Source organism: Mauremys reevesii, linkage group 4 (assembly GCF_016161935.1).
Source record: "Mauremys reevesii isolate NIE-2019 linkage group 4, ASM1616193v1, whole genome shotgun sequence".
Taxonomy (NCBI): domain Eukaryota; kingdom Metazoa; phylum Chordata; order Testudines; family Geoemydidae; genus Mauremys; species Mauremys reevesii.
The window spans coordinates 118,369,131-118,396,311 of record NC_052626.1 but is presented as its reverse complement, the minus strand read 5'-3'; the positions used below and the strand labels follow the sequence as shown (position 1 = coordinate 118,396,311).

At 51.2% G+C, this 27,181-nt stretch overlaps 2 protein-coding genes across 4 annotated transcripts; one reads left to right on the top strand and one right to left on the bottom strand.

Annotated features, from left to right (window-relative positions):
- Positions 1 to 805: 805 nt before the first annotated feature.
- Positions 806 to 22,272, bottom strand: CPSF7 (cleavage and polyadenylation specific factor 7). 3 transcript variants are annotated; one of them, XM_039535904.1, is made up of 10 exons: positions 22,112 to 22,272; positions 21,608 to 21,721; positions 11,102 to 11,320; positions 9,999 to 10,102; positions 9,344 to 9,489; positions 7,049 to 7,454; positions 6,636 to 6,754; positions 6,387 to 6,555; positions 6,018 to 6,191; positions 806 to 2,973 (listed from the first exon to the last, which is right to left on the bottom strand). In XM_039535904.1, exons 1-9 carry the CDS (start codon positions 22,196 to 22,198, stop codon positions 6,023 to 6,025), a joined length of 1,533 nt encoding a protein of 510 aa, XP_039391838.1. In that variant the 5' UTR covers positions 22,199 to 22,272; the 3' UTR covers positions 806 to 2,973; positions 6,018 to 6,022. The 3 variants fall into 3 exon arrangements, with proteins under 3 accessions (XP_039391838.1, XP_039391839.1, XP_039391840.1); XM_039535905.1 differs by having other exon boundaries at positions 806 to 2,917; XM_039535906.1 differs by lacking the exon at positions 22,112 to 22,272 and adding an exon at positions 22,061 to 22,091.
- Positions 22,112 to 25,082, top strand: SDHAF2 (succinate dehydrogenase complex assembly factor 2). The gene is made up of 4 exons (XM_039535907.1): positions 22,112 to 22,269; positions 22,405 to 22,628; positions 23,815 to 23,924; positions 24,631 to 25,082. Exons 1-4 carry the CDS (start codon positions 22,246 to 22,248, stop codon positions 24,759 to 24,761), a joined length of 489 nt encoding a protein of 162 aa, XP_039391841.1. The 5' UTR covers positions 22,112 to 22,245; the 3' UTR covers positions 24,762 to 25,082.
- The last annotated feature ends 2,099 nt before the right edge of the window (positions 25,083 to 27,181 follow it).

Genomic DNA, 27,181 nt, shown 5'->3' with positions numbered 1-27,181 from the left:
AGACTCTGGCATTTAGGGTTTCATTCTAAACCTCTGATTTTCCTACTTCTGATTATTTTAACCTTAACTCAAGCCTACCCAGAATGGCACGGTTTCCACCTGCCCAAAAGCACCACGATGTTCAGATCCTCTTGGATAGCAAGGACTGACGTACAGCCTGAATTATGCCTGCTGGAGAGCACCCAAAACTTTGCCTCTGTCCCTTTTGAAGAGTGGATCTCAAAGCATCCCACAGGGACTGATCTGACCTCCTGGGGTGGGGGGCAGCTTTCCCTACACAGGGCATGGGACTGGCTTGCTGAGGTCAATAGTGCTGCCTAAGGGCAGTGATAGAAGGTGTTTTTAAAGCACTACAGCCCTGAATGCTGTCTTGGCTGAGAGGCAGAGATCCACAACTCCCAAACACTGCTGCTGGTGAACGGTGTGCCCTTAGAGGGTCAGAAGCCCCCAAAATCTCCCCTAACTGGGGAGGAGGTAGCCAGAGCGAAGCCATGGCCAAGAGGTTGCTTTCAGTCCCAGCCACTGCTGCAGAGTAGGGAGCAGGGGGCTGGGCTGGAGGTGTAGTTTAGAACCACAGACAGCAGTCTTGGCTGGGGGAGGGCGTAACTGGCCTAGTGTCCTAGGCAGCCTCCTATATACCTGACCATTAAATGCTGGTGCTGGTTCTGAGGACTCAGCACCTCTGAAAATCAGACCACAAGCAAGGCCAACAACCCAGGAGTCCAGAATCCCAAACCCTAGATCCCCATTCACAGCACCAATACCACCATGACCCCTGAGAGAGAATATTATTCAATGCAGGTTCCGTAAAACAGCTCACACCCCATTTATTATTTAAAATATTTTGTTACAAAAGGAAAAAAAGAAAACATACAATGCAGTATAAAAGATTGACAACGTCATCAAGTTTATTACACAATTTCCAACCTATCAGAAAGAGACAAAAATCAAATCACCGAGAACTGGGGGAGGGGAATTGGGGCGTTGCTTTGTATTTTATTTTTATCATCCCCCCTCCCCCAACTATTCTGAAATAAACTAAAAATTTGTGTCATTACGTAAAAAAACAGAACACTCTCCTGTCAAAGGGTTTTCTGGTATTTTACACTTCTTTTTAATGTCACCTCACTTTAAGTTTCCGTTTTTTTTTTTTTCATTTTCTTTTTAAAAAGACATCCAGAGCTGGCCTTTGCTCACTGATCACTGTTCTTATGGAGGTGTCACTTCACTTCGCCAGCCTCCAGGCAGGCTGTGCACTCTCGTCCCCTGCCACCCTCACGGATGTGCCCAACTGGAGACCCCTGCTGGGGGGATAGTGCCCAGGTTTTGCCCAGCTGTGTCCACAACTTGCCAGGAGGGCCACACTGAATGGCATGAAATGCAACAGGTGGTTGCTGTCCTCAGTCTTACATAAAGGTGCAGGCTCTGGAGACTACAGGTCCAAGCATACAATATGTTATAGCTTGAGCTAAGTGACTGGAGAACTGCATGCTGGGATGTGTAGTCTCCACAGGCTGCCGCTCAGATAGGCACAGTCTTGCAACACATGCAGGCTGCTCTCTGGCCACCTGTCCCCTACAGCATCCTTTGCTCGAGGGAAAATGGCTCCTTCCACACCACCTATCCTACCAGCCTTCGAGAATCACCAGCTGAAGGCTGTGGTGGAAATGGTGGTTATGTTTCCCCCTGGCCCTTCAGGCATCACACTGTCGGGCACAATCAGCCCCATGTGCTGGAACAGACACCAAGACTACTTAGCTAGATGCAGACCAACTCTCAGCTGCCCCAAACCCTTTGCTCACCGTCGCGCACCACAGAGCAATAGCGAGCAGCGGTGCTGTCTAAAGAAACCCCCCACGCAGCGCTTGACTGGGAGCTCCCATTCCTAGAGCATTTATGAAGAGGCGGGAGTCTCCAGCAGAGTTCTCCATCCCTGGAATCAATGCACCTCCAACCAAGCAAAAAGGTTAAGCAGCTCGCCAGGTTACCAGTGGTTGGGCTCATCCAGCCAGCCCCCAGCCCACCCCATCTCCATCCACCAATATCACAACACTCAAGTCTCTGCCCATGCTGCTTCCTCTAAAACAAGGAAGGCAGCCTCTCTGGGAGGAGGCTGGCTCTGGAGAAACAGGTGGCTAGGGCTTGCGGTAGGGAAAAACGTGAACTGGAACAGTTATTGCATGAGATCAGCATGGAGAGCCAGAGGTGTTGAGTCCAGCCGAGAGGGGCCACCTCTGTTCCGGACAAGCCCCCTAGAGGAGCCGGGGCAGAATGCAGAGGATTCAGAGGCGCCTACAGGAACGGCAACTGGGAGCAGAAAGAGGTGATGGGACGTAGCAGCCAGCCTGCACTCCATGAGGTGGGGGGAAGAGGAAATGCTGTTATCTAAGCTGAGTATAATGGGCCAGCCAAGCCAGGCCTGGAACTGGCTGGGAGAAGGGATCGCACTCCTCAGGAGAGCTCCCCCACACAGGACAAGAAGACAGTGCACCATGGAAGGACATGAATACTGGCCCCAGTGAGCCAAGCAGGCCAGGCGCCAGACACCATGCAGGGATATCTGCGCCCCCACCTCCAACCCTCCCCAGCACATACGAGGGTGATGGATTCCCTTCCAGCTGTCCCCGGAAGGGCCACGGAGAGGAAGGAGCTCACAAGCTTCCATGGAAAAGCACCATTTCTCTTTGGGTCCAAGTATCCGTGGACTGGAGCACGCCCTGCTCACAGTGGCCCCGACGCTATCCCTCCCTAACTCCACGTCTTCCAGCATTTCCCCAGGAAGCAGCAGCAGCGAGTGTGGGTCCCGAGGCCACCGTGTGCCAGCTGGAGTCCCGCAGGCGACGTGGCTTTCCCTGGGTGCCTGGAAGGAGCTGGGGGGTGGGGAGGAGAGGGGTGGAGCGGCCTCCGTCCTTCAGTCCTGATCGAGGTGAGGAGATACAAGTCCATTAAAAACACTTACTGCCAACCAAACTCCTGGAAGGGACAGAACAAGACAACAGGTCACAGTCTCCCTGCTCCACTGACCAGGCAACTGAGTCGCTGCTGAGGCCAACTGCTCAGCAAGGATCTGCCTGGGGCCCGGTCAGCCTCCCCCACTGGAGGCAAAGGTCCCCCACGGACCTGCCTTTTAACAAGTTTTAACAAGTTTGGTGCTGACAGGATCAAAGTACAGGATTCACAGCCTTGGAGAGGGAAGTCCTCCACCCCCAGGACAGGCTCCATCAGGTGAGGTGCCTTGTCCCTGCCCCGGTGGCCACGTCTAGGGGCGAGGCAGGCACTCCATCTCCACGGCCCCATTCTGGCCTTGGCTGAACAGCTGGGAACGCCAAGGAGGACAATTCATATCTAACAGAACGTGGGCTCTCCAGCGAGGACACTTGTGCACTAGAAACTGGACTGAGATCAGCCAAACTTGCACAGGTCAAATCGCCAGAAGGTCATGGCCAACCCAGGCTGGATTGGAACCGGTGACCTAGAGGGGAGTTATTTCACCTGGAATATTTAATGACACCTAAAGTACATTCTTGGCTGATCCAGAATAAATCCTGCAAGCCACACAGGTTCTGTTGAGAGGGAACTTGCCCCAGGCAGTTCTCTACACCAAAGGACATGCTAAAGACCGGGTTACACTGGGTATTTCTAGAACGTCTTTCAGCCGAGGATCTGAGTGCTTCACAAGGGTAATGGGTTAAGCCAGAAGCATGTGACAGGTAGGCAAATACTACTGCCATGGGGGTGGGAGGAGGAGGGGGAGGGGGGACTGAAGCACAGAAAAGGGAAGTAACTTGCCAAAGTTCACTGTCAATCAGTGGCCAAGAGAGCTGGGCTCCATTCCTAACTCCCCCTTTCTTTGATTTAACCACCAGGCCCCCATCATGCCTGGACAATGCTCACACTGGAAACATTTTGGGGTGGGGGATGAACGTTTAAAAGCATAAGGTAATCGTGGGTTTGAAACCCAGGGCTCCCCAAGAGACCAATGGTTTGATCTGGGTAAGAAACGCACAGCAGCTGGCCCAGTTGCAGTGGGGGGCCTCTCGGTCTTACCCTGGTACAAATCAGTAGTGTGTCGGGTGTGGCAGTGCTCAGAGGTGAAGACACTCCAGCAGTAGGCAGATTATTTAAGAGGCACCAGCCCACTGCCAAATAAAATCCTCAAAGCAGCACAAAACGCAGAGCACTCCCCCCGCAACAGACGAAGGACACCACCATCCTATGTCTCAGAGGCAGCCCAGCCAGTGCACTAAGACCCGCAGGGAGAACTTTCCCACACAGCAGGAACAGGACCAACACACCATGGCCTCTCGGGAGGATACTGGAGGCTGGTCTGTAGTTCTAATGCCGCCCACCTCAGTACAGCTAGAGGTAGGGGAGGCAGCAGAAATCCTGGCATTAGTCCAGGATGGGGAGAGCTCCCATGGGATGTTATGTTTCCAGGGTTGATGCTTTGTAATTTCTGAGTCAGCTGGTTCCTTAGTGGCAGCCTCTCTCTGAGGGGAGCAGGGGCAGCATACGGGTCATGCTGCCGGGCTATAGTCAAGACCTTCAAAGGCAAATCTAGTGGGTAACGGTTTTTAATTCTTTAGGACCGAGTGCTGTACAAAAGCCCCGACGCAAAGCAGGAGAGGCTGTACACGTGGGTGACACAGGGGAAACTGTGCCGTGCCCCCCCATTCGCCCCACCCACCAAGTGATTCTGAAATAGTAGGAGTGACAAACCTGTTGTGGATTGAAAGGTGCACATGGCCTGAAGCTGGCGGCCCTGACCCATCAGCCCTAATTTAAAAGGTTGCATGGCCCTCTCCAGTAGAGCTATAATAGAACCAGAGACCTGTAGGGTTAGAAGGGACCACAAGGGTCTAGTTCCAGTCTGACCCCCTGCCAAGATGCAGGATTTGTTGTGTCTAAGCCATCCAAGACAGGTGGCTGCCCAGCCTCTTTTTGAAAACCTCCAGTGAAGGAGCTTCCACAACCTCCCTAGACACGTCTGTTCCACTGTCCTCCTGTTTTTAGAATTAGGAAGCAGATTTAATCTAAATCTGCAGTGCCGTAGCTTGAAGCCATTGCCTCTTGTCCTGCCCTCTGTAGCAAGAGAGAACAACTTTTCTTCATCTTTTTTATGGCAGCTTTTCAAGTATTTGAAGACCACTATCATGTCCCCCAACTATTGGGCGGGGGGACATGCTATTGACATTTATAGCCTAAAAATCCAAGAAGCTTTCGTAGTCTGCCCAGCTACCACCACGTGGGCAAAGCCACTTCTCCCCAGCCAAGCCACCCACCAACAGCAGAGCTCAATGCCCCTTGGCTCTGAAGATGGTTAACAGGAAGTGAGGACACTGCAGGGTGCTGTAACCAGCCAATGAAGGACTCTCGCAGGCTAACCCCCAAAGGGAATTCCATAGCTGGAGGATACCTGACCAAGGAAAGCCCTGTCCCTCACACTGCCCGCACTGAACCTAGAAAGGAGGACAGAGTGCAAAGGGCAAAGAGCTCGCTCTCTGCTGTTCAGTGTGGGCAGTGTAGGTTCACAGCCTGCTACAAATCAATCAAGTGAAGACACTGAAAGGAGAGGAATGGGGCTGGAAATGACTCTGCTGATGCATGTGAATGAGTAGCAGCACCAAGCTGGTTGCAGTTTCAATGGAAAACCACTAATGAGGGACTTCAGTGCTGGTTACTCAGCAGCCATCAGAGGAGATTAGGGGATATTCCCTTCTCTTCTCCCCTGGGGCTTTCCCTCTTGGAACACCCGTTGCGGGCAATGAAAGATCATTTGTTGCTTGAGATCCAGAGGGCGGCCACTGACTGTAGTTATGACACTAACTGGAGGGGCTGCCATGTTAGCCACGGACAGTCAACTGCTAAAAGCCAGGAGAAATGGACTGCGTAACGTCCAGTCTGCATCCCTAGGAGGTTGCTATGTCCCTCTAGGGGAAAGGGTGCTCCATCAGCAGCAGGTAGATGGCCCCGCAGCACGAAGGGGATAGAAGGAGCAGGGCCTCGGGCCAGCTCACCTTTCTCAGTGGTGCCGGTCCCTTTCTCTGTCCCTGTCCCGATGTCTCTCATGCTCCCGGTTCCTTTCTTGGAAATAGTCCTCATGCCGATCCTCATTATGGAGCGGGTCCCGGTGCCTCCTGCTGCTCTCACGGGACCGACTGGGCGACCTCTCCCGAGATCGGTGTCTTTTTCTGGAAGACAAGGCCAGGCGCTGAGCATCTCCCAAGCCGTGCTCCCCTCCAGATCTTCAGATAAAGGGGCTGCTGCCTCCCACTCAGGTCTTCCCCAAAGGATAGTGAGCTGTGCCTGCCCCCCCAAATCTCCACCAGAGGCCCAAGATGAGAGCAAGGAGTTCTCCCCTTCTACTCTGGTTGGCAAGGATTTACCTGGAGGAGCTGCTGCTGGCACCCATGCTGTAGGACTTGGCTTCAATCCCATGAAGACAATCCTTGAGGGAGGAGATGAGGACGCGGCACCGCTCGTCGTTGGCTACGCGGGACTGTTTGATAACGGCAATGGCCGTAAGCAGGGTCTCTATGGCATCACTGTAATCCCCTGCAGGAGATGAGGAGAGTTGTGAGGAAAAGGACCGGGCAGGGAATGGAGGATGATAGGGGTCAGGGGGATGCTGTTACCTGCGCTGGCTCCGGACACCGCTTTGGAAATGGCACTGCTGGAAATCGCTCGGTTCCTGTTCATGATCTCCTCAAACTCGGCTTCGCTCACTGGGGGAGGCAGTGGGCCCAAATCTCGACTGCACAGAACAGAGCATGCGCCTGTTAGCTGGGCACAGGGAGAAAGCTCCCACCCCTGGGGACTGTCCCGACAGGTGCTGAGGGTCAATGCCCACCTGGCAGAGCTCCCCAGGGGCACCAACCAGGGCACATCCCAGGCTCACTGCCCACTTGGCAGAGGTTCCCCAGGACACCAACCTGGCACCCCATAGCAACAGCTTTTGCCCTCTTGGGGTCCAGTAGACCCAGATCTCCTGCCCCCACAATCCCAGCCCGTCCTTTCCAAATGCAGCAGAGGCTGCAGCTGCTCTCACCTGCTGTGGTTATATGCTGCAGAGGTCTTGTAGGTGTCCAGCGGGGGGGCCAGTGCTGCATTTGGCGGGGGGAAGAAGGCAGGGTTGAGGTGCAGGGCAGGAGGGACTGCTCCTGGAGGTGGCACAGCCAGGTGGGGGGGTAGTCGAGGGGGAGGGGGCATTAGATGCTGGTAGTGGATTCCTGGCGGGGGAGGTGGCACTCCAAAGCTGGAGGAGAGAGGTGGCGGGGGAGGCATCGGGGGAGGGGGCAGGGCCATGAGGGGCATGGCGGCAGGGGGGCGGTTAAAGAAAGACAGCACAGAAGGGGGCTTCTCCACACGAGGGGGCGGCACGGCATTCTCCGTCGGCGTGGCTCGGCCATCCATCGTATCCCAGGAGTCCCGGGAGTGAGCCCTCGGAGGCACCCCTGTTAGCCAGCAGAGAAGAGGAATGGCCTGTGAGCATGGGGGTGACTTCACCCATAGGAAAGCCACCTGAAGGGAGCCAGCTGGTGCAGCAGCCCCCACAAGCCTGGGGAGGGGGGAAGGAGGTGGGGGATGGAATGACCCAGTGACTGAGGGAGGGACATATCGTCCCCTCGACCCTGCACCAGCCCCCATCACCTCCCCACCTCAAGATCGGGGCACCCATCTCCCATGGCCACACGTCTGATTTCAGCAGAGTCTGAGGTGCCAAGAGAAAGATCCAGCCAGCCAAACGTAGCCTCCACTTCCACGGGCCTCAGCCAGTGCGTGATTGCTCTCCACCAAGACATCAGGAAAGCTTCCAAGGCAGTGCCCCAGTGAAGAACACAAGGGATGGAAGTTGCAAAGCAAACTGATTACCCGGGCAGAAGCCAAAAGCCCTGACAAATGGCAGGAGGCTGCAGCAGAGAGGTCACCGGGCACCGCGTGAGTCAGAGCGTGCCTGTTTGTTGGTTAATACAGCTGGTTTGGGCCTGCACAGAGGCAGAGACTGAAATCCTGCCAATACTTTAAGTGAGCCTGACCCAGAGAGCCTGCAATCCCCTAGGGGAGTGGATTATAAGGTGAACAAACTTAGAGGGACATAGCTTGGATCCAAAACTCCCATGGCTACCAAGTACTGGAGAGCAAGTAACCAGATGCTGACCATGAGGGAGTCTGAGGGGGTTAGATCTGCAGCAGACATGCAGATGTTGCTCATCTGCAGCCATGGGAACAAGCCAAGGAATTACACTACTGCAAGGAAACTTTCCCTTCTCTAGCCCCTTTCAGCCCAGAATCAAAGGGCTGGAGACACACTGAGGCCTTGCCTGCCCTGGTGAGTGGTCCTGTAACAGCCACTGGTGCAAACCCCCTAGTGTCCATGGTAAACTGCTATGAGCTGGCCTGGTTTCATCCAGGTAGAAGCTCCATTAATGCCAGGTGTTGGTCGGCTCCATCAGGGTGAGCACAGCTACACCAATGGCTATAGCCAGGGCAATTCCCCAGTGCAGACAAAGCCACAGCCTCACAACAGCCCTGTGAGGTAAGGGACAGAACACAGGAACCTCTCACCTACCACTGAAATGCAGCCACCTCCATGGCAGAAGGTGGCAGCGGTCTGACAGTGCAGAGCACTTCCTTTTGACAATTCAGGATGGGCAATGGAAAATTTGGTGTTCCACTGCAGCTGCCTGGGGCACGTGAAGGCTGCAGGATAGTCGCCCAGTTGGAATTTGTCCAGGGCACTGGGGGCAGTAATCCTCCTCTTACGAAACGTGCCATGTGATTGACAATGGCCACAGGTGGCCAGTTTCACCATGTGTGTCCCTGGAAAGATGGCACCTCCAGCTGCACAGCGCCCCCTAGCTGGGGCGGGGCTGGGATGTTGGGCCATCAGACTGAGGAAAAAGGCCATTGTACAAGGCCCATGGTGAGGCCCCAGCTGGATTACTGCGTCCAGTGTTGGGCACCTTACCTCCGCAGGGATGTACAAATTCTGGAGAAGGTCCAGAGAAGAGCTACTAATAGATATGGAGGGTCTTAGCTATGATGATAGGCTGAAGAGCTTAAGCCCATTCAGTTTGGAGAGGAGGAGGAGGAGGAGGCTACGAGGGATCTTCGCAGTCTATGAGCACCTAAAATGGGATCATAAAGACTCGGGTCAGGATCTGGTCAGACTCGGCAGCAACAGGAAAAACACGCAGAGACTCCTGGGAATTCAGCCCCCACCCCAGGGTTTTGGTTGGTTCAGGCTGCTGAAGCTCTGCTCAGGATCTCTAGGGCCCAATGGGAGTCTCCCCTTCCTCATGCACCCTGCACCCTGCCCTGGTGGCAGGCCTGTCCCACTTACGTTTCCGAGCCTGTGCCTCAAACTGCGACAGGTTCTGCCGGGTGGCCAGTCTCACCTCCACCTTATCCCCATTGAGGATCTTGCCAGGCAGCAGCTCCAGGAGCTTGTGGACTGAGTTTTCGGAGGCAACTACCACCTCTGCATACCTGGGGGGAGCCAGAGACAAGCAAATGATGGCAGGCCAGTACCCCATCACATCAAGGGACCAAGCCCGCCCGCCCTCCTCCCCCGACCACAATCTGTGGGGACAACCCAACGAGCAACCATGGGTGCTTCAATCTACACCTCTCCCCATGGCCCAGGCAGCATAGAGAGCAGCAATTCACACCTCTCACTATGGACATCCGTCTGCAGCTGAACCCAGCCCACCACCACAGGGTAACCGGCATTCCTATGTTCCTCCCATCAGCTCCCCACCACCTCTTCGCTACCTCGTCCTCTGTGCTTTGGCACACTAGCTCCATTCACACAAGCATCTTTCAAGCCTCCACACAGCTCCACAAGAAGACCTGCTGACACCTTGTCCACGGGGAACAGGCCGATGATCATGGTGACAAACCCATTGGAGAAAAGGTCCAGGGTCTCCCGCAACAGTGTTCACTCTTTGGACTGGCCCAGTGCCAGAAGGCCTTGGGTCCCCCTCCAGAGCTCTCACCCTTTAGATTGCCCATTGGCTCGGTTCTCCGCAAATTTCAGCTCCACCACATCGTAGACCCCCACGGAGCGAATAATCTGGATCAGCTGCTGGTCAGTTGTCCACTGATTGAGAACAGGTGGAAGAGGACAGCGTTAGCAGCTGAGGCCCTATGGCAGGATCTCTGGGCCACACACCCTTGTTCCAGGACTAGCATTATCTATCATTCACCACCACCAAGGCCCACCCTGCTCAATCTCCCACTACGATCTTTAGCGTAGGCTCCAGTTTCTGATGCCACAAATGCTTTCAGCAGGAAGACGATACAGCCCAGCCTAGTAACCCGCTGTCTGGGAGACACCAATCCCCAGTGAGGCAGCTGTAAATGACAGTCGTAAGGTCTGAGAAAGGGCATCATGGAGAGCTGTGGTGATTGAAGGGCTGTGCGTACAGAGTTTGAGCAGTAAGGTAAGATTCCCCCCTGTGCCACTCCACCAACAGGTCTAGAGCAAGAAGGATCACAGGGGTTGTGGGGCCAGAACTCAGTCTCCAGGCCCATTCAGTCCTTGGCTTCTCTCAGGGACTACCAACAAAAGGGACAATTAGTCCCAACCGTGTCAGTGGCTTGTGTGGTGGGGATATCTGTTCTTCAGAGAGCCACCACCTCATGTCATATAAGCCAGCCCACAGCCACAAGAGCACATAAGTTGGCCCAGAGCCATCACCCTCCCACTGCACTAGCTCTGAAGTGTTAAAGGCTCCATATCCCAGTCCCATGCAGACCACACCATGAGATCACCATTGGCCACAGGTGGTCCAGGTCTCTGTTCTACCACACCTCACTAACTGTTTGATAGCATGGCCCTTGCAAGCCCAGGATGGGGCACTGGTTCAGTATTGACACAAAGGGAAGAGAGCCCCCTATATCACACCCTTTTCTACAGAACATGGGTTTCCTTAGAGGATCCCCATCCACATACAGACCAAGCTTGATTTCACTTCACTTGACAGCTACGACTGCAGCCCAGGCTGCAAGCACTGAAGACACCGCATCTGTCCCCAGTAAGTGGAGGACAGTCATACTAGGCCATGTGCTTCCAGCAGGCATCAGTGACCTAACTCACCCAGGAGAAGCTGCCCACATACACGGCAGCCCGTTTGTTGCGCAGGCCGCTGTAGGTGTACAGGATGGCAGGCGATTTGCTGTTTGACTTGGGGGACTGCTCCTGGCGGATCTCGGTCGGTGCCTCCGAGCTGCTGGTGCGGCTTTCGGGTGGCTGCGAGCTTGCTGCTAGCACGTCGTCGTACAGATCCATCTGGTCGGCATTACTGAATTCGGAGTCCTAGGACACACAAGATATCAGTGAGCATTTCTGTGACAAGCCCACGGGGCCAGTTTACCAGCTCGGCAACAATCAATCACTAGCCAGTCATGTCAAGGGAGAGGCTCCAGCAGGCAGGAGGTTTGCCCTGCCCAGTGCTTCTGATCTGCTGGTAAACAGCCTGTGCGCCCAAGAGATTAAACACTAAGCACAAAACAATCCTGAGGAGGAATCATTCTCTCCTGCCCAGACTGAGTTTCATTAGAACTCCCACTCTCAGAAGCCAATGGGAAGGAACGCTACTGGGCTGAGAAGTACCATGTAACAGGGACACTCCTGGTTCTTCAGCCTCTCTGTGTCTTCCACATCCTAAATCTGAATTACCACCTTGGGTATAACATTTTTCCTGCCTGATTCAGACTGTAAGTGGCTTGGGCGAGGAATCGTTTCTCTACGTGCCTGCAAAGCTCCTGCCATAGATTTCAGACGAAGGAGTTCAATGACAGAGAGCATTTTTCTCATTGCCACCAACTCTCCCTGAGAACCTCAAATCCAGATTGGTTCTCACTAGCCCCACCTCCTCTGCCGTGGAACAGAGACCACGATTCTGCCAACACAGGAGGCACAGTGGAATGTGGCTCTATCTCCTGTAGCTGTGTGGGCTCTGCAGCCTCATGGGAATAGCGTGTGTGTCAGTGTGCAGATGTGACTCATTCAGAGTCACAAAAAGGACAATGGTGTAGGACAGGAAGTGAAGAACACTGCATCCAAATGCAACTATGAGGAGAACTTCCAAACGCAGAATGGAATCTGGCTAGGGCTCCTCTTCTGATCACGAGTGGCCAAGACCTCTGTTTTACAACTGATCCCAGAGGCACAGCACCCCCGGGTATACTTTTGGGGCACTGATTCAGCACTCAGAGGAAAGAGCATTGCCTTCTGCAGCATCTGGGCTTTCCTCTGTGATCTCCTGGCCAGGTTTAACTTAGGAGACCTGAACCCGAGGTGGCAAGAGGCTTTTGAGGAAGCAGTGCATTCAATTTCCTCCTATCACTCTTTTTAGACCATAAAGCATTAGAGCCCTTAGCTTATTTTACACCAGTTACTGTTACAACAAATGCTATGGTCCTTTCAAAACTCTTATAAAGCTGTTTGCTTTATTGACACCCCACAGCAGCAAGTGCCACAGGTTAACTATGCATTAGCAGCCATTTCATATGCTTGAAGTTAATTATCTTAATTCATCAAGTGCACACTTGTTCTTGTACTGAGACAATATAAGCAGGAGTGTAAATCCAGGATAGGCCAGAAGCATGAGATCAAGAGGACAATTCCTTTGAGAAAGAGAGCCATTTAAAAGCTATTACACACATCTAAGGGCCTGCTCCTGCTCCCAATGAAATCAAGGATAAAACGGCCAATGAGTTCAGTTGGGCGGGATCTGACTTGATGCATCATTTCTATGCTAAAGTTCCTGAAGTCCAGGAAGGTACATGCCTTAGTCCAGGGGATGAAACATATCACCCCTAGTGCCTGGACCAGTCCATCTCTCCAGGGAGGGGTGACCATCCTCCTGCCTTGGAACACTAACCCCACATTCCTATAAAAGTCTTCACAGGGGGACCTTTCTGGATACTTGGTCTAAAACTGCCCTCTTTCAATCTCCTTCCATTCGTCCTAGCTAGACCTTCTACCACTCCGTAAGTCATCTTCAGATCCATGGCTCCCCGCAAACGGTTCTGCCTCCCCATAGTCATCGCTTAGCCAAGCCACAAATATTTTTTACAACTCAATCTCCCCAGCTCCTGGGCATTTCTCCTGCCCTTTCCTGAACCCCTCCTCCCCCAATATATTGCCACCTTTTCGATAACGAAGTGCCCAGAACTGAATTTTGTAGCTGGCATCCCACCACTGAAGTTGTACAGAGATTGCCTCCCTGCTTTGTAATGGGCTGTGTCTGTAAATGCAGTGCTGCAACCGCTGCTGGAATACTGTGTCCAGTTCTGGTGCCCACAGTTCAAGAAGGACGTTGATAAATTGGAGATGCTTCAGAGAAGAGCCACGAGAACGTTTAAAGGATTAGAAAGCATGCCTTACAGTGACAGACACAAGGAGCTCAATCTGTTTAGCTTAGCCAAGAGACCGTTAAGGGATGACTTGATCAGAGTCTATAAGTATCTACATCAGGAATGATGACTGGCAAGTAATCGAGATTCAGCCCTAGAAAGGACTTTGAATACAACCCACTGCTTGGATCATGAGTACTCCCACTATTAACCAGGTAATCTTGGGTCACGCAACGAGACTGCTGATCCATTGCTGCCGCAAACTGGTCTGGCAAGCTCCACATTTGATAAGAAGAGTATTGACATGAGGAACAAATATTTAATAATGGGCTCTTCAGTCTAGCAGAGAAAGGCAGAATATGATCCACTGGCTGGAAGCTGAATCTAGATAAATTCAGACTAGAAATAAGCCACAGATTTTTAATAGAGTAATTAACCAATGGAACAATTTACCAAGGGTTGTGGTGGATTCTCCATCACTGAAGATTTTAAAATCAAGATTGGATGTTTTCCTGAAAGATCAGCTCTAGGAATTATTTTGGAGAAGTTATCTGGCCTGTGTTGTACATCTGGTCAGACTAGATCACCACAATGGTCCTTTCTGGCCTTCGAATCTCTGAATCAATATCCAGAACCCCACATTTGCTACAATTCCTCAGTTGTGGAATCCACCACAGAACGCGCTTTCTCCCCCGACACAGAAATCCCCTTCCTTTGCATTTATCTGTGTCCAGCTGCCCTTTTACACTGACTGTGTCTCCCCATCCAAGTCAAAACACCTGCCCTCCAACCAGTCAATTATTAGCATACTTTGTAAAGCGGGGACTCAAGTCTCTTTTCTTTTTGGCTACTGTTGTGATTACAGGAGGATTGCAGTTAGCATCCCAAAGCAGAGCCTATCTTCTAAAGCCAGCCTCTTCCTTTCTTTAGCTTTCAGTCACATAGGGGGAGATATTCATAGGTACAATTGGTGTTAGGTGCCTAACATTGGCAGTCAATGGGAATTAGATGCCCACTTTTGAAAACCTCCTCCATGGGTTTTCCTCTTTAGTTTCTGCTTACAAATGTGTTGCTCTTTTCTATTAACCCCCCCCAACCCCCCGTTAATTTAATTTAACCAGGTGCTACTGTGTGCCACACAAACCCGTTAATGGAATGCTAAGGTGGCCTGGTTGTACTTTCAACATCTGCCAGAAGACCAGAGCCAGGCCAAACGTGGTATTTCTAAGGTAAAAAGCAATCAGAAAACCCTGACCTTTATAAAGGCACACCAAAGAGCAGGGGCTCAATGAAAGAAAACACCTCTGCAGATCAAACATCCTAAGGTCATCTCTGTGCCACTGCTCATGCCCCTCACAACAAAGTCCAAGCACAGGGCTGCAGGCTGGTTCTCAAATGCAGCATCTGGCAGGCAATTCTCTTCTACAACCTCAGACACACAAGTTTCAGAGTAGCTGCTGTGTTAGTCTGTATCCGCAAAAAGAACGTGTAGCATTTTGTCATTTGTTTTCATTGCCATCAAAGTTCAGTGTGTCATTACTGACTTAGATCTACCTATGTTGCATGCAGTGCTGTTATAGCCATGTTGGTCCCAGGATATTAGAGAGACAAAGCGGGAGAGGTAATATCTTTTATTGGCCCAACTTCTGTTGGTGAGAGAGACAAGCTTTCTAGCTCAAACAGAGCTCTTCTTCGGGGCTGGGAAACTTAATCAGAGTGTCACAGCTAAATACAAGGTAGAGCAGATTGTTAAGTGTAAGTAGTTAACCTGTATTTCAAGGTGAAGTGGCTTGTTAACACCCCGCCAGTCACAGGGAGGAAAGGAAGGGGCGGGGGAGCAGCTGGGGTGTAGATGATAATGGGTTACAGATTGTTGTAATAAGCCATACATCCAGTGTCTCTACTGAGCCCATGATTTTCAGTATCTAGCAAAGTTATAAATTTAAGCTCCCAAGCTCATCTTTTCAAGGTGTTGTGCAAGTTTCCTTTCAGGATGACGATTGATATTTTGATCATCATGGTAGTCCCTGAATACATACTTTTTTTTTTGGGGGGGGGGGGGGGGCAGGAAGACAAAAAACAGCAGCATCACCTTTCATGGGCAACCGAAGAAGTTTCTTAGCCACAAAACTGATCTGCCTTCAAATTCTTGCTCTAGGCTAGATTTAATTCTGATATATCTCTATGCTATATTTAACCTGGAGTATATGTGGAGTTCCACTTAATGTGTATTTTTCATACTTATGACTTGCCTGGAATCCTAAAGTACTAAGAATATTTCTCAGTATAAACTGCTATCTTATTTCTACTGCAGTAGTGCCTAGTGGTTCCAGTCCCAGAGCAGGACCCCATTGTGCGAGGCACAGTGCATCTACAGCAAAAGACAGTCCCTGCCCCCAAAGAGCTGACAATCAAAGTAACGAGCTGAGGCAGATATGGCAATTTCCTGAAATATTGTGTAAAAGTTCATGTATTATTGTGGGCCCGCATTGTATGTAACATCTTGGAGGGGGGCAATGCGACAGATAAGAGACCTGGGAGTTTAAAAGACTATACTGAAAATGTGCCAGACACATATGGACTTTGGGGGACAGTAAGTGTGAAGTCAATTTCCTGGGGAACCCCTAGGGAGAGGTTAATGCAAATTCCCCACCTCCTGTTATGCAGTTTTGAAGCTCCACCCTGAACAGATTTCAGAGTAGTAGCCATGTTAGTCTGTATCAGCAAAAACAATGAGGAGTCCTTGTGGCACCTTAAAGACTAACACATTTATTTATAAGCTTTCATGGGCTAAATCCCACTTCATCAGATGCATGGAGTAGAAAATACAGTAGCAGGTATATATACACAATACATGAAAAGATGGGAGTTCTAAGGTGCCACAAGGACTCTCCGTTGTTTTCAGTGTCTGCCGATTACCCATTATTGCAGGTCAAGATCAAAGGGCTGAGCTATGTAAAAAAACAGCTGATCTGCCCAGATGGGGGTTCTGGATCTAGGACAGATGAACTTGTAACCAGGGGGAAAAGCCAGTTCTGGGTTTTGAAGGACTAAAATCTATCAGAGCCCTGGGCGGGAGTTGGGGGTGCCCTCTGGTAAGCTTCTGAGCAGTCATGTGAGGTTTTCTTATTGTTTTAATAGGTTTTCTCTGTAGTCCTTTTTAAGAATAAACGTAGGAGCTGCATGGTAACTTATAACTGCTGGCAATACACTGGCCATAGGTCTTTGGAGAGGCGCTGTTCTTCTTAGGCAGTCTGGCTTGCTGGGGATAACACAGTCCAGGCTGAGCGCTCTGCAAATTAAACTGGGTGCCCCACAAGGGGAAATACAGATGCAGTTGCCCTGACCCTGTGCCATGTGTCTCTAAGGTTGCAGCAAAGAGCAGTAAGATACACTGCATTCCGTACAAAAGGAAGTGCCAAGACTGCAAGGTTAGACAATGTGAAGTTGGGAAATGCCCGTTAAGGTTCTACAGAAAAGTTATGCCAGGCCGTTGAACTCTCCTCCATTCCCATAACTGCCTCCCTGTCCTGTTCATCCCTTCCTCCTAACACCATACTTCAGCCAGCAATAGCCACCTGTTTCCAGCAGATATTTTAAGAGAGGGAAATAGAAGAAACTGGACTGTGCTGCATTGTACAAAGACCTTTCAAGATATACAGGGGCTGAGGCAAGGGCTACACAGCCACACTATGCTTGAGATTTTCAAAGAAGGCCAGAAGCTAACATATTAATCAATCACCTTTATTATCGTAATGCCAGGGCCAAACAAGAGGGGAGCCCCATTGTGCTAGGGGCTATACACATTATACTAAATGGCCCCTGCCTTGAACAGCATACTGTTTATTTAAACAAGACAGACACAGTTACAGTTTGAGGGAGAGGGGGTAGTACACACAAGCAGAGAGAACTATGTGATGACAGCAAATGTCATGTTAACGCAGCAATTTTGGGTGGTGGGCAGGTGGGTTTATTTTGGAGGTGATCAGCTAAATGGAAAGAAAGGGGAAAGAGGTGAGGGGGGCAAAGGCAAAGAGGGATGGGGTAGGTGTGGACTGAGTGAAGCTGAAGTGAAGAGTCTATGAGGGAGGGGGAGGGTTGGAGCAAACAGACAATCTACACAGAGCAGAGAAAGTCTAGCCAAAATGTAGGAGGTTGTCTGAATACGCAGAGGTCCTTGCTTTGGCTGCTTCTGCTCCTACCAGCCAGAACTACATCTTCCATTAAAGTCAACCTGTGTGGCTGAATCCCCTATGCTGCTTTGACAATCTCAGCCTATACTCTTCAATGTGAAGGTAAGGGAGCTGTGCATGCACATATGTGCAGTCTGGCACTTCATGAGCTTGGGAAGAGAGGGTGGCAGAGAGACACAGCATGCAACTTTCGAAGGGTCACAGCTACATGAAATCATCTCCAATTTTCACAAGCCCTTCTCAAAAGCAAGGGCTATTTCCAAGACAAATTTCCATTTTCTGCCCCCAGCTATTTCAGTTGCAGAGGTGATAAAAAAGGTTACATGAATTTTAACAGGGAAAATAGTTTTGTACTCATTCTCAAAAACTGCTCAGCTGTTTCTGTTTCTCCACTCCCCAAAAAAGTCACCTTTGCACACAGACCAAGCCTGAAAGGTGAGTTTCAGAAAGTTACAAGTGCATAAAAATAGGGGGTTGGGATGGAAACCATTCTGCAGCCTTAATTATGCTATTTGCTGCTGCTCCAGCATCGAAGATCTTCCCAAGGTTTGTTCACTTTTCCATCTTGTCTCACCCTAATATTGTCTTTGCCGTGAAGAGAACTGGCTTTTCAGGGCCTTTCCCCACATTGCCATGTGCTGGCTGTAAAAGACTGCCTTTGTCACCTCATTCACTAGGACAACAAGAGCACTTTACAGCCCATCTCCACCTGGGATTGTATGGCAACAATGTTCTGCAGCTAAGATCTCCCTGCTGCAACTCAAATCCACAAACATGTCTTTATTTGAACCTTCCCAGGACCGAGTCCTTGACTAGCTGTATGTTGATTAAGTGGTGCATTTTTAGATTTAATTACAATCTTGTGCTCTGGAATTATTTTGTGAACAAATAGCTGCAGTAGAATTTTTACTTTGCCACAGGATGCAACACTTATCACGGGGACCAGGAGTAGGGGTGTCTTGTCACAGGACTGAGATCCAACATGCAACAGGATACAGAAGCCCCGACTCACTAGCCACTATTAGGGCTTGTCTACACTTACATTTTATAGCCCTCTAACTTGCTGGCTCAGGGGGGGGTGTGTGTGAAAAATCACCCCACCTGCAGAACGTTGAAGCGCTTTAAAGCGCTAGCTTGGACAGCGCCCCTAGAGCTCAGAGCTATTCCCCTCATGGAGGTGGATTACCAGGAGCTATAGCTCAGTGGTTTGAGCACTGGCCTCCTAAACCCAGGGTTGTGAACTCAATCCTTGAGGGGGTCATTTAGGGATCTGGGGCAAAAATCTGACAGGGACAGTACTTGGACCTGCTGTGAAGGCAGGGGACTGGACTCGATGACCTTTCAAGGTCCCTTCCAGTCCTACACTTCTAGGAGCTCTCCCACTGTTCACGCATAACCACACATACGTCAAAGCAATCCCGGGGCAGCACTTTGAAGTTTCTAGTGTTGACGTAGCCTTAGAGAGACAAGGTGAATGAGATAATGTCTTTTATTGGATCAACTTCTGGTGGCCAACACTTGTCTCTTTCATTATCTCACCCATCTTGTCTGTCAATATCTGTGGGCCAACATAGCTACAACACTGCAAACTACCCACAATCACACCACAGCCTCTTTCTCTTAGCACTGTTGCTTTCTAGGTTTCTTCCTCCCAATGAAAATGAAATTCCATGGCCCTGGTTATGCAGGATAGACTAGATGGATCACAACGATCACTTCTAGTCTTAAAAACTACATCTATTCATGTTTGTTGGAGATGTTTTATCTGTGAATGTTTTCATCATGCTGTTTATTTCCAGAGAACCACTGAAGATGTTGAGTAAGACCACATCCAATACAGATTTTTTTCTGCGTCCAGTAAACATCTTTCTCCCAACTCAACACATTGCCTTTTATTACCATTCTTGGTTTCTGCTTTTCCAGCCACTTCTGAAGCCATGTGAAAATACTCACAGTCAACCCAACCTGGATAATTACTGTGGCACAATAAGTGCTTTAAAGTCAAAATAACAGAAAGCCAACAAATGAGGGGCTTGATTGTTTTTCTTCATAATTCCATGATGCTTAAGCTGCTCATATGTCTGCTATCCTCCAAGATGTTTATAGACTTTTATTTTTAATTAGGAAATGATAGACCTTCCAAACAGTAATTGCCAGGGTCTCTCTTTTTCCCTTTTCTGAAGATCGGTAGCAAATTTATTTTTCTCCAATCTCCTCCCCCAGGGCTTTTCAAAATAATCGCCAATGACTCAAGAAATCTGTTAGTCTTTTTCTATTACCCTAGAATGCCTATAATCCTGATACACTAATCTGCATATGTTTGTATTTTCCAAGTTCTCTCATACCTACTCTCTTTATCAATAACTACTAGGTTCTCATACTGCCCAACTGTCCAAAGTTACTTTCTCGATTTTGCTTGTTAAAGGTTAACTGCAAGGAAACTAAATTAAGCATATTTCTGTGCTGAACTGTTTAAATGGCCACATCCCTGAACATAATTCTGATGTATCATTATAGCATGGGATCCAGTGAGACTTGGATAACCATGCTGTACTCTAGGATGCTTTCAGTTAATCAAAGTCCCAAGAGGATTCCAAACAAGGGGACATGTTTATTTTAAAGTTAAAACTGCTTTCTGTGGGGGGATGAAGCCTGGCTATTGGGGGTCCTACAGCACAGAAATACCATAATTTTTAAGCATTTCTTTTAAAAGGTAAGATTTCAGAAAGGCATTCAAGACCTCATCCATTTAGAACCATCCTCAATTAATGCATCTACTTCCAATCAAGCACTCCTGTTTCTCCCAGGATAGCTGTAAAAGCCTCTCACATTTCCCTTATGGTTAACATTCTTTTTTGCCACTGTTAACTTTTCCCTCAAGGCTTAACTTCTGGTATAGTCTCATTTGGTAACCTCCCACCTTTTCAGAACAGGGGGTTATTGCCTTCAAATTTCTGTTCAACCCCTCATGAGGCCACACTGGCAGTCTCTTGTTCTTTGCATTTTGCTCCTGGAAAGTAATCAAGATTGATTGCAGTTTCTTGTCTAAGAATCTCTAACCTTCTTCCATGATCTCAGACTTAGCATTTTCATCTTCAAGGAGCTGAACTTGCTTCCATTATACCCACCTGTCCAGACTTCTTAACTCTCCGAAATGTGCTCCTCTGAAATCTAATACCTTTGGACCACTGCATTCATGTTCCTTACTACACTGAATTCAAGTAGCTCCCAAGCTTCCTTATTACTCACACAGTCTCAATAATTTTCTCCTTGTAAATCTGGGATAGATTTTCAGTTCCTGGTATCATCAGGGTGATTTCTTTGTAATTTAGGGACCTCTCTGATTATACCATTATTCAAGCAGATAAACTTCCTTAAGAGCTCAGCATCTTGAAGTCCGGAGTACCCCAAATCAGGTTGTGTTCATGTGCCTACAGTCCCAGAGAGATCTCTAGCAGTTACCCCATCTAGCTCTCTTCTGGTTTCATTTCCTGTCTCTTACCCTCATGTTTTGCAGAAGAGGATGGCTAGATTCCCAATCTGTTGTATCCACCACTGCCCTCTTCTCCAACAATACAGATCTCCCTGTCTTAAGGGATGTTTCAGTCCAATAGGTATTTCCCACTTCTTTCTCCCTACTGCCCATAGATTGTAACCAGACAAGCACAAGCTTCAGCTGAAAAAAACGTCCCAGCAGATTCCAGTCATGAACCCAGATAATGACTTAAGACTTCCACTCTTTGCAGGCTTCTCAAGCTCTGTGGGGATTTTCAGAGCCACCCTTCAGCACAATAATGCTCCTTTGCTGGCACACAAGCCCCATCACGTGCCTTTACCAGACGAGTAGGAACCAGACCCACTTCAGGTCCCTTGCAGCCTACTTCACAGCCTCTGAGTCTCAGGACTTTAATATCCTCCGCAAGGGGGCCCAACCTTCTCCAAACACCCCCTCCCCCCCAACTCCAGGAGGCTTCTCAGTAACTCTCTGCAAATCCCCGCCCCCCCCCCTTGCCGCGGATGGGGGGGTGGGGCTTTCACTCGCCGCTCACCTGGTTGAACTCTTCGTCGGCGTAGATATCGATCAGATCCACCCCCTCGGACATATTTCCAGCCGCGGCGGGAGCCGGAGCCCGGGAGCACAGGAAGGAAGGAGGTGCGGTGCACTGCGGGGAGAGGCGGCTCAGTAACACGGGCCGGCCATGTGCGCCCGGCCTGAATCTACCCACCCCCCCGGACCTACCCACCCAGGCTCCCTTCATCTGCCCCCCCGGCCCCCTCCGGGATAGATCTACCCCTCCTCGGGTCTGCCCGCCAGTTTCACCCAACCCCCGGGAGAGCAGGGCCCGTCCGGCGCTGCGCTGGCGAGGCGGGCGCAGGGACGCGGCTCCCCCCGTCTCAGGGCCCTGCCGCCGGCCGACCGCCCCCCCCTCCTCCCCGCGGGCCCGATCCCCGCGCCAGCCCCGCTGCATCGCGTCACCGGGGGGCCCCCGCCGGCCCGTTACCGCGCCGGGGCCCAGCGTCCCGAGCAGGCCCGAAGCGCGCGAACCGCTCACCGCCACAGCCAGCGCCGTCACGCCACGCCCCTTCCGCCGCAGGCCACGCCCCTTCCGCCCCCCGCCCGCCGGGACCGGAGGTGCCATAGAGAGCGGGGGAGGGCGGAGTAGAGCGGCCGGGCCCAGGGAGCGGGATGGCGACGGCGATGGGGCTTCGGGTGAGCGGGGCAGGTTTCTCCGGGGGAGGGGCGGAGCCTGGCGTTCAACCCCCGCCCCGCGTGGGCTCCGAGCTCCCTGCGGGGGGTTGGGCGGGTCCTAGCCCCTCCCCGCTCACGCGCCCCCTCTCTCGGCAGCTCCTGTCTCTCTCCCGAGGGGCTCTCCGCGCCCCCCGCCCGAGCTCGCTCCCCGCCCGGCGCGGCTACCGGGGGGGCTCCCCGGCCGACTCGCGGAAGGACCTGCTGGAGATCCCCCTGCCCCCCTGGCAGGAGCGGCCCAGCGAGCCCCTGCAGGCCAAGAGAGCCCGGCTCCTGTACGAGAGCAGGAAGCGAGGTATGCTGGAGAACTGCCTGCTGCTCAGGTAAGGGCTACGTTCCCTGGGTGGCTTCGCTTCCTGCCCCCTTCTTGGGGCATGGGGCGGGCATGAGGGTCTCCGCCTCCCCAGCAGCTCTCCCGGCCCTCCTTGGCTCTGCCGGGCTTCCCCGTTCCCCCACGGCGGGGAACCGAGGTTGCCTTTAGGTTCCGGGCCAGGTCCCGTGCTGTTCAGTGTCACTAGTGATCTGCAGAGCGAGGTCACAAACGTGCAGAGGACACGAAGTTACTGAGATTAGTCAAATTACAGGGGACTGCGTGGCACTTCAGCACGACCGAGCCCAGCTAGGGGAACGGGCAGCACCATGGCAGGTGAAATTCAGTGCTGATAAAATATTTTAATGCTGTCCTATAAATCAGTAGTGCGGCCTCAGCTGGCTAATGCGTGATGTATTGTTACCCCATCTCCAAAAGGGTATTGCCGAAAAGAGGTGGTTGAGAATGATCAAGAACATAAGAACAAGGGCCTGGAAAAACTCTCCTACAAAGAGAGAAATTAAAAACTGAGATTATTGTTTTAGAAAGGAGACAAGTAAGAGGGGACATAAATTGATAAAAGAATGACTGGTCTAGAAAAGCAAGGTTGGGAGCTTCTGTTCTCCCTGCCTCATAACAACAGGGCTGCCCAGGGGGGGCAAGTGGGGCCCTCATGAGAATATAGTATTCTATAGCATTGCAACTTTTTTCTATGGAAGGGGCCCCTGAAATTGCTTTGCCCCAGACCCCCTGAATCCTCTGGACAGCCCTGCATAACAAGCACAATGGGACAGTCAATTAACTAGAACACTGGGAAGTTCAGAACTGATAGAGGGGAATCCTTTTTCACACTGTACATAATTAGCTTGTGGAACTCCCTAGGACAAGAAGTCGGTGAGGTCAGGAACATGGTAAGATTCCCAAGTGACCTGACATTTCTATGCATAGCTAAAATATCCAGAGTTATAATTAATGATAACAGATGGTGGCAGGGATATTAGAGCTCCGCTACAGGGTTACGCTGATCTTTAACTATTAGAGACCTGGATGAGCCCTTCTTGGGGGTAGATTATCCCACACCTGCCTGCTGCTGGCACTGGCCAGAGTCATACAGGATGCTGGGCTGGACGGACTCTGGCTCTGAGCCTGGCAGTTCCTATGTTCCTCGTGCTTCCTGGTTTCTCTCTCGCCTCACTTAGCCTCTTTGCAAAGGAGAATCTGAACAGCATGACCGAGAGGCAGCTGAACCTCTATGACCGTCTGATCAACGAGCCCAGCAATGACTGGGATATTTACTACTGGGCAACAGGTACTGTATTGCAACAGGGCCCTCTTCGGGGGAGGCAGTGTGGCCTAGATGATAGAGCAGTGGGCTGGGGCTCAGGAGACCTGGGCTCTATTTCCAGGTCGGCTACAGGTCTGCTGGGTCATTTCCCCCTCCCCCTGCCTAGTTTCCCCATCTACAAAATAGGGGTAATGACACTGATCTTTGTAAAATCTACAGGAGCTAGGTTTTATAGCTGGGCCCTGTCTCCTATGAAGAGATGGAGCAGAAAGCTTTCTGGGATGATGAGTGTATCTCAGCTCACCGGCGCTCCACACACAGCAATATACAATATGGGGATCAGAATAGCAACTGCAGTGACTCTTGCTCAGAAAATGTCCAGGCTTCCAATCCTCATGCTTCAAGGCACAGGATGATCATAAACTGAGGGCAGGAAGTAATTCCCCTGTACTGCACTAATTGAATGGGTGCAGGGTTTTACTCCCTCTGTATCCTAGAGCTGTTTGCTGCCATCTGAGATGGGTCTCACTAGGAGGAGTGGTTAGCTGCTCTGACCTGAGTTCCCATGGTGTTTAGTGAAGCAGACTTGAAAGAGGCATTACAACTTTAGAGGGATATGAGACTGGGTTCAGTGTGACTCCTAATTGGCTGCACAAAGATGAGAAGCTGGTGACTTTGAGAAATGGGGGTGGGGATGCTGTGTCTCATCCTGTGTCCTTTCTCCCTGAAGAAGCAAAGCCCACCCCGGAGGTGTTTGAGAATGATGTCATGGTGATGCTGAGAGAGTTCACCAAGAACAAGAACAAGGAGCAGAGGCTGCGGCAGCCGGACCTGGAGTACCTCTTTGAGCCTTCACAGTGAGGCACCCTGTCTGCTCCGGGATCCTCTTCTCATCCCTAGCAGCAGTGTCTGAGGTGCCTACACCTATTTGGCAGCCTGCAGTGCTGCAGTCCTGGCTCCTGGAATCCTCCACCCGGTGGTTGCTTCTACCCGGGTTTCCAAACCCCACTGAATAAAGTTTCAAGCACTATCCCTGACCGTGAGAATTTCTACGTGGATTTGTCCCACTGTTGTATGGGTGCAGCAGTCCACCTCAGAAGTGGCTGCATTTCAGTGGCACTGTATGTATATAGCTTGTAGAGCATCTTGGTGTGAGAGAAATAGAAGGTGATAGCATTATAACAGTGTGCTTTGATTCATTGTGTAATTCCTCTTGTTTGACCGTGGGGGCCTCTCTGATGGCTACAGTCTCTCCATTAACCATTCGTTGTAAATCCTTGTGGCCAGGGCCCACCAATGGGTAAATTCAGTGTAAAGGGAGGGGGGGGGGGAGAAAGATAAACCCATCCAGCAGGAAGAGTATCCACCACTCACTCTTCTCCAGCCTCCTATTTAAATACACTTGCTCTAGGAAGGGACCAGCAATGCTCAATCCCTTGTGAGGTTAATGACTAATTATGTGCCCAACCAACCCTGCAGGCTGAAAACGGTTTGCTTAAACTGAGCAGTCTCCAACCTTTTCCAAGAGTGAATCCTGTGCAATTATTTTTTGTTGCAGAAGCACCTATGAGTTGCAGTCATGCACCAGGCCCACATTGTGCTATGCCTGGGGTTGTGCAAACGCAAACCAGGTGGGCAGTTCCTGCCCCAAAGAGCTGCCCTTCTAGAGAGTCTCTCTCTTGGCCGCTCCCCTCCCACTGGTGTTCAGATTGTGTCCCTACAGCAATTGCTGCCATGGGAAAGATGCTAGGAGTCGTTTTGATGAGTTTAGCTTCATTTATTGCAATGTATCAGCTGGAGAGGAGGAGGAGCCAATGCCATGTGACCAGCCTGTTCTCAGCTACTCCTTGGACTGCACTCCCAGGATGCACCTGGCCTGACTGCCATCTCTCTCTCGTGTTATCGGTAAGGCCCTGTTAAAACACGGCTTCAGGGACTGCATGGAAATTGTGAAATTAGCCCAATATTGTGATTTTTCCAATAAAGGGGGGAGACTGCAGTGGGGATGGAACAACTCACAGTAATGGGGTGCAGGCTGGGCTGGTTTCACCAAATGACACTGTCTATCTAGCTCAGGCTGTCATTAGAGCTGCCTGCCTGGCCAGCAGGGAGAGGGGAGCAGTGCTGACAATGCTGCGGTTAGGAGACATGGCCCAGCAGCAGGCCTAGGGGAGACATGGCAAGGGCTGAGCCCAGGATCTGCCACTGGGTGCGTGAGATGGTGTGTTAGGGGGCCCTGCCCCAGTGCTGGGGAGTGGGGTGGAAAGATGGATTCCAGACTCACCTCCACTCTTTGCCAGGGCAGGGCCCCCTCATGCACCTGGTTGTGTGCCAAGTGCAGATCCTAGTCTCAGCTCCTGCAGGGTTTCCCCTGGGTCTGCCAGGGGCTGCTGTAGGTTGAGACAGCCCAGGGCTCCTAACCACTATGTGTTATCGGTGCCGTCCCCCTCTTCCCACCAGCCAGGCAGAGAGCAGCAGCTGCAGCCTAGACCGAGATGGCCTTGGACAGCTGGTGCCATGTGGTGAAACAGCTGCACCGGCCCACCATCCTACCGTGCTCCCCAGGATAGGACTGACCTGTTGCCTACCCCCATGAGTAGCTGTGGCTTCAGGCAGGAGGTGGAAGCCAGGATGCCTGCTTCCACCGCCCCATGGGAAAAATTGCAGCAGTTTGGGGCAGGGAAAGGGGAGACTTGGGGGTTGTGCCTGTCCTGTGAAATTCAAACATTGAGCTGTGACAAACACCCTGCAATTTATGCAGGGCCTTAGTTACAGTGGCCAGGCCTTCATTCCTCCTTTCTTTTTCTCTTCTCTCATCTTCCTTTCCTGCAAGCAGCCTCTGCAATGAGGAGACCGAAGGTGCTGGCCGGTGGTTGGCTTTCAGAGCCCTGGGATTGTGAAGGGAAGAGGTGGGGCTGGCTCTGGATAGCTGGGGACAGTAGGTTTTTAAGTATCTCATTGCTACAGGGAGGGGGTGGGTCCTGTCATTTCATTGCAGGGCAGAAGACAGGACCTCTGGCTAGTGGAAAGAGGGGAGCAGGGACACACATAGCAACTGCTCTGTTCCCTTGAAGCTCTTGGGAAAGATTCCTAGCTCAGTGTCTTTGAGACTCAACAGGAGCTGTCCCAGGATCAAGGGAGATTAGCCTCAGCTGCAGTACCAAGGAATGGCCGTGGGGTGTTACTGCCTCCTGAATGCTGAAGGGCTGGGAGCTAAGCAAGGTGAAGGCTCCCCTGGGTTTGCTACCCGATGGCCTGGCCAATCCCTCCACCACTTGCTC

Bases quoted from the DNA above. Each gene is read 5' to 3' on its own strand.
- SDHAF2 (XM_039535907.1), top strand. From the start codon at position 22,246: ATGGCGACGGCGATGGGGCTTCGG. The intron at 22,270-22,404 runs GTGAGCGGGGCA...CTCTCTCGGCAG, and splicing joins CGACGGCGATGGGGCTTCGG to CTCCTGTCTCTCTCCCGAGG. The intron at 22,629-23,814 runs GTAAGGGCTACG...CGCCTCACTTAG, and splicing joins GAGAACTGCCTGCTGCTCAG to CCTCTTTGCAAAGGAGAATC.
- CPSF7 (XM_039535904.1), bottom strand. From the start codon at position 22,198: ATGGCACCTCCGGTCCCGGCGGGCGGGGGGCGGAAGGGGCGTGGCCTG. The intron at 21,722-22,111 runs GTGAGCGGTTCG...CTCTCCCCGCAG, and splicing joins TGACGGCGCTGGCTGTGGCG to TGCACCGCACCTCCTTCCTT. The intron at 6,755-7,048 runs GTGAGAGCAGCT...TGTTCTGTGCAG, and splicing joins GCAGCATATAACCACAGCAG to TCGAGATTTGGGCCCACTGC.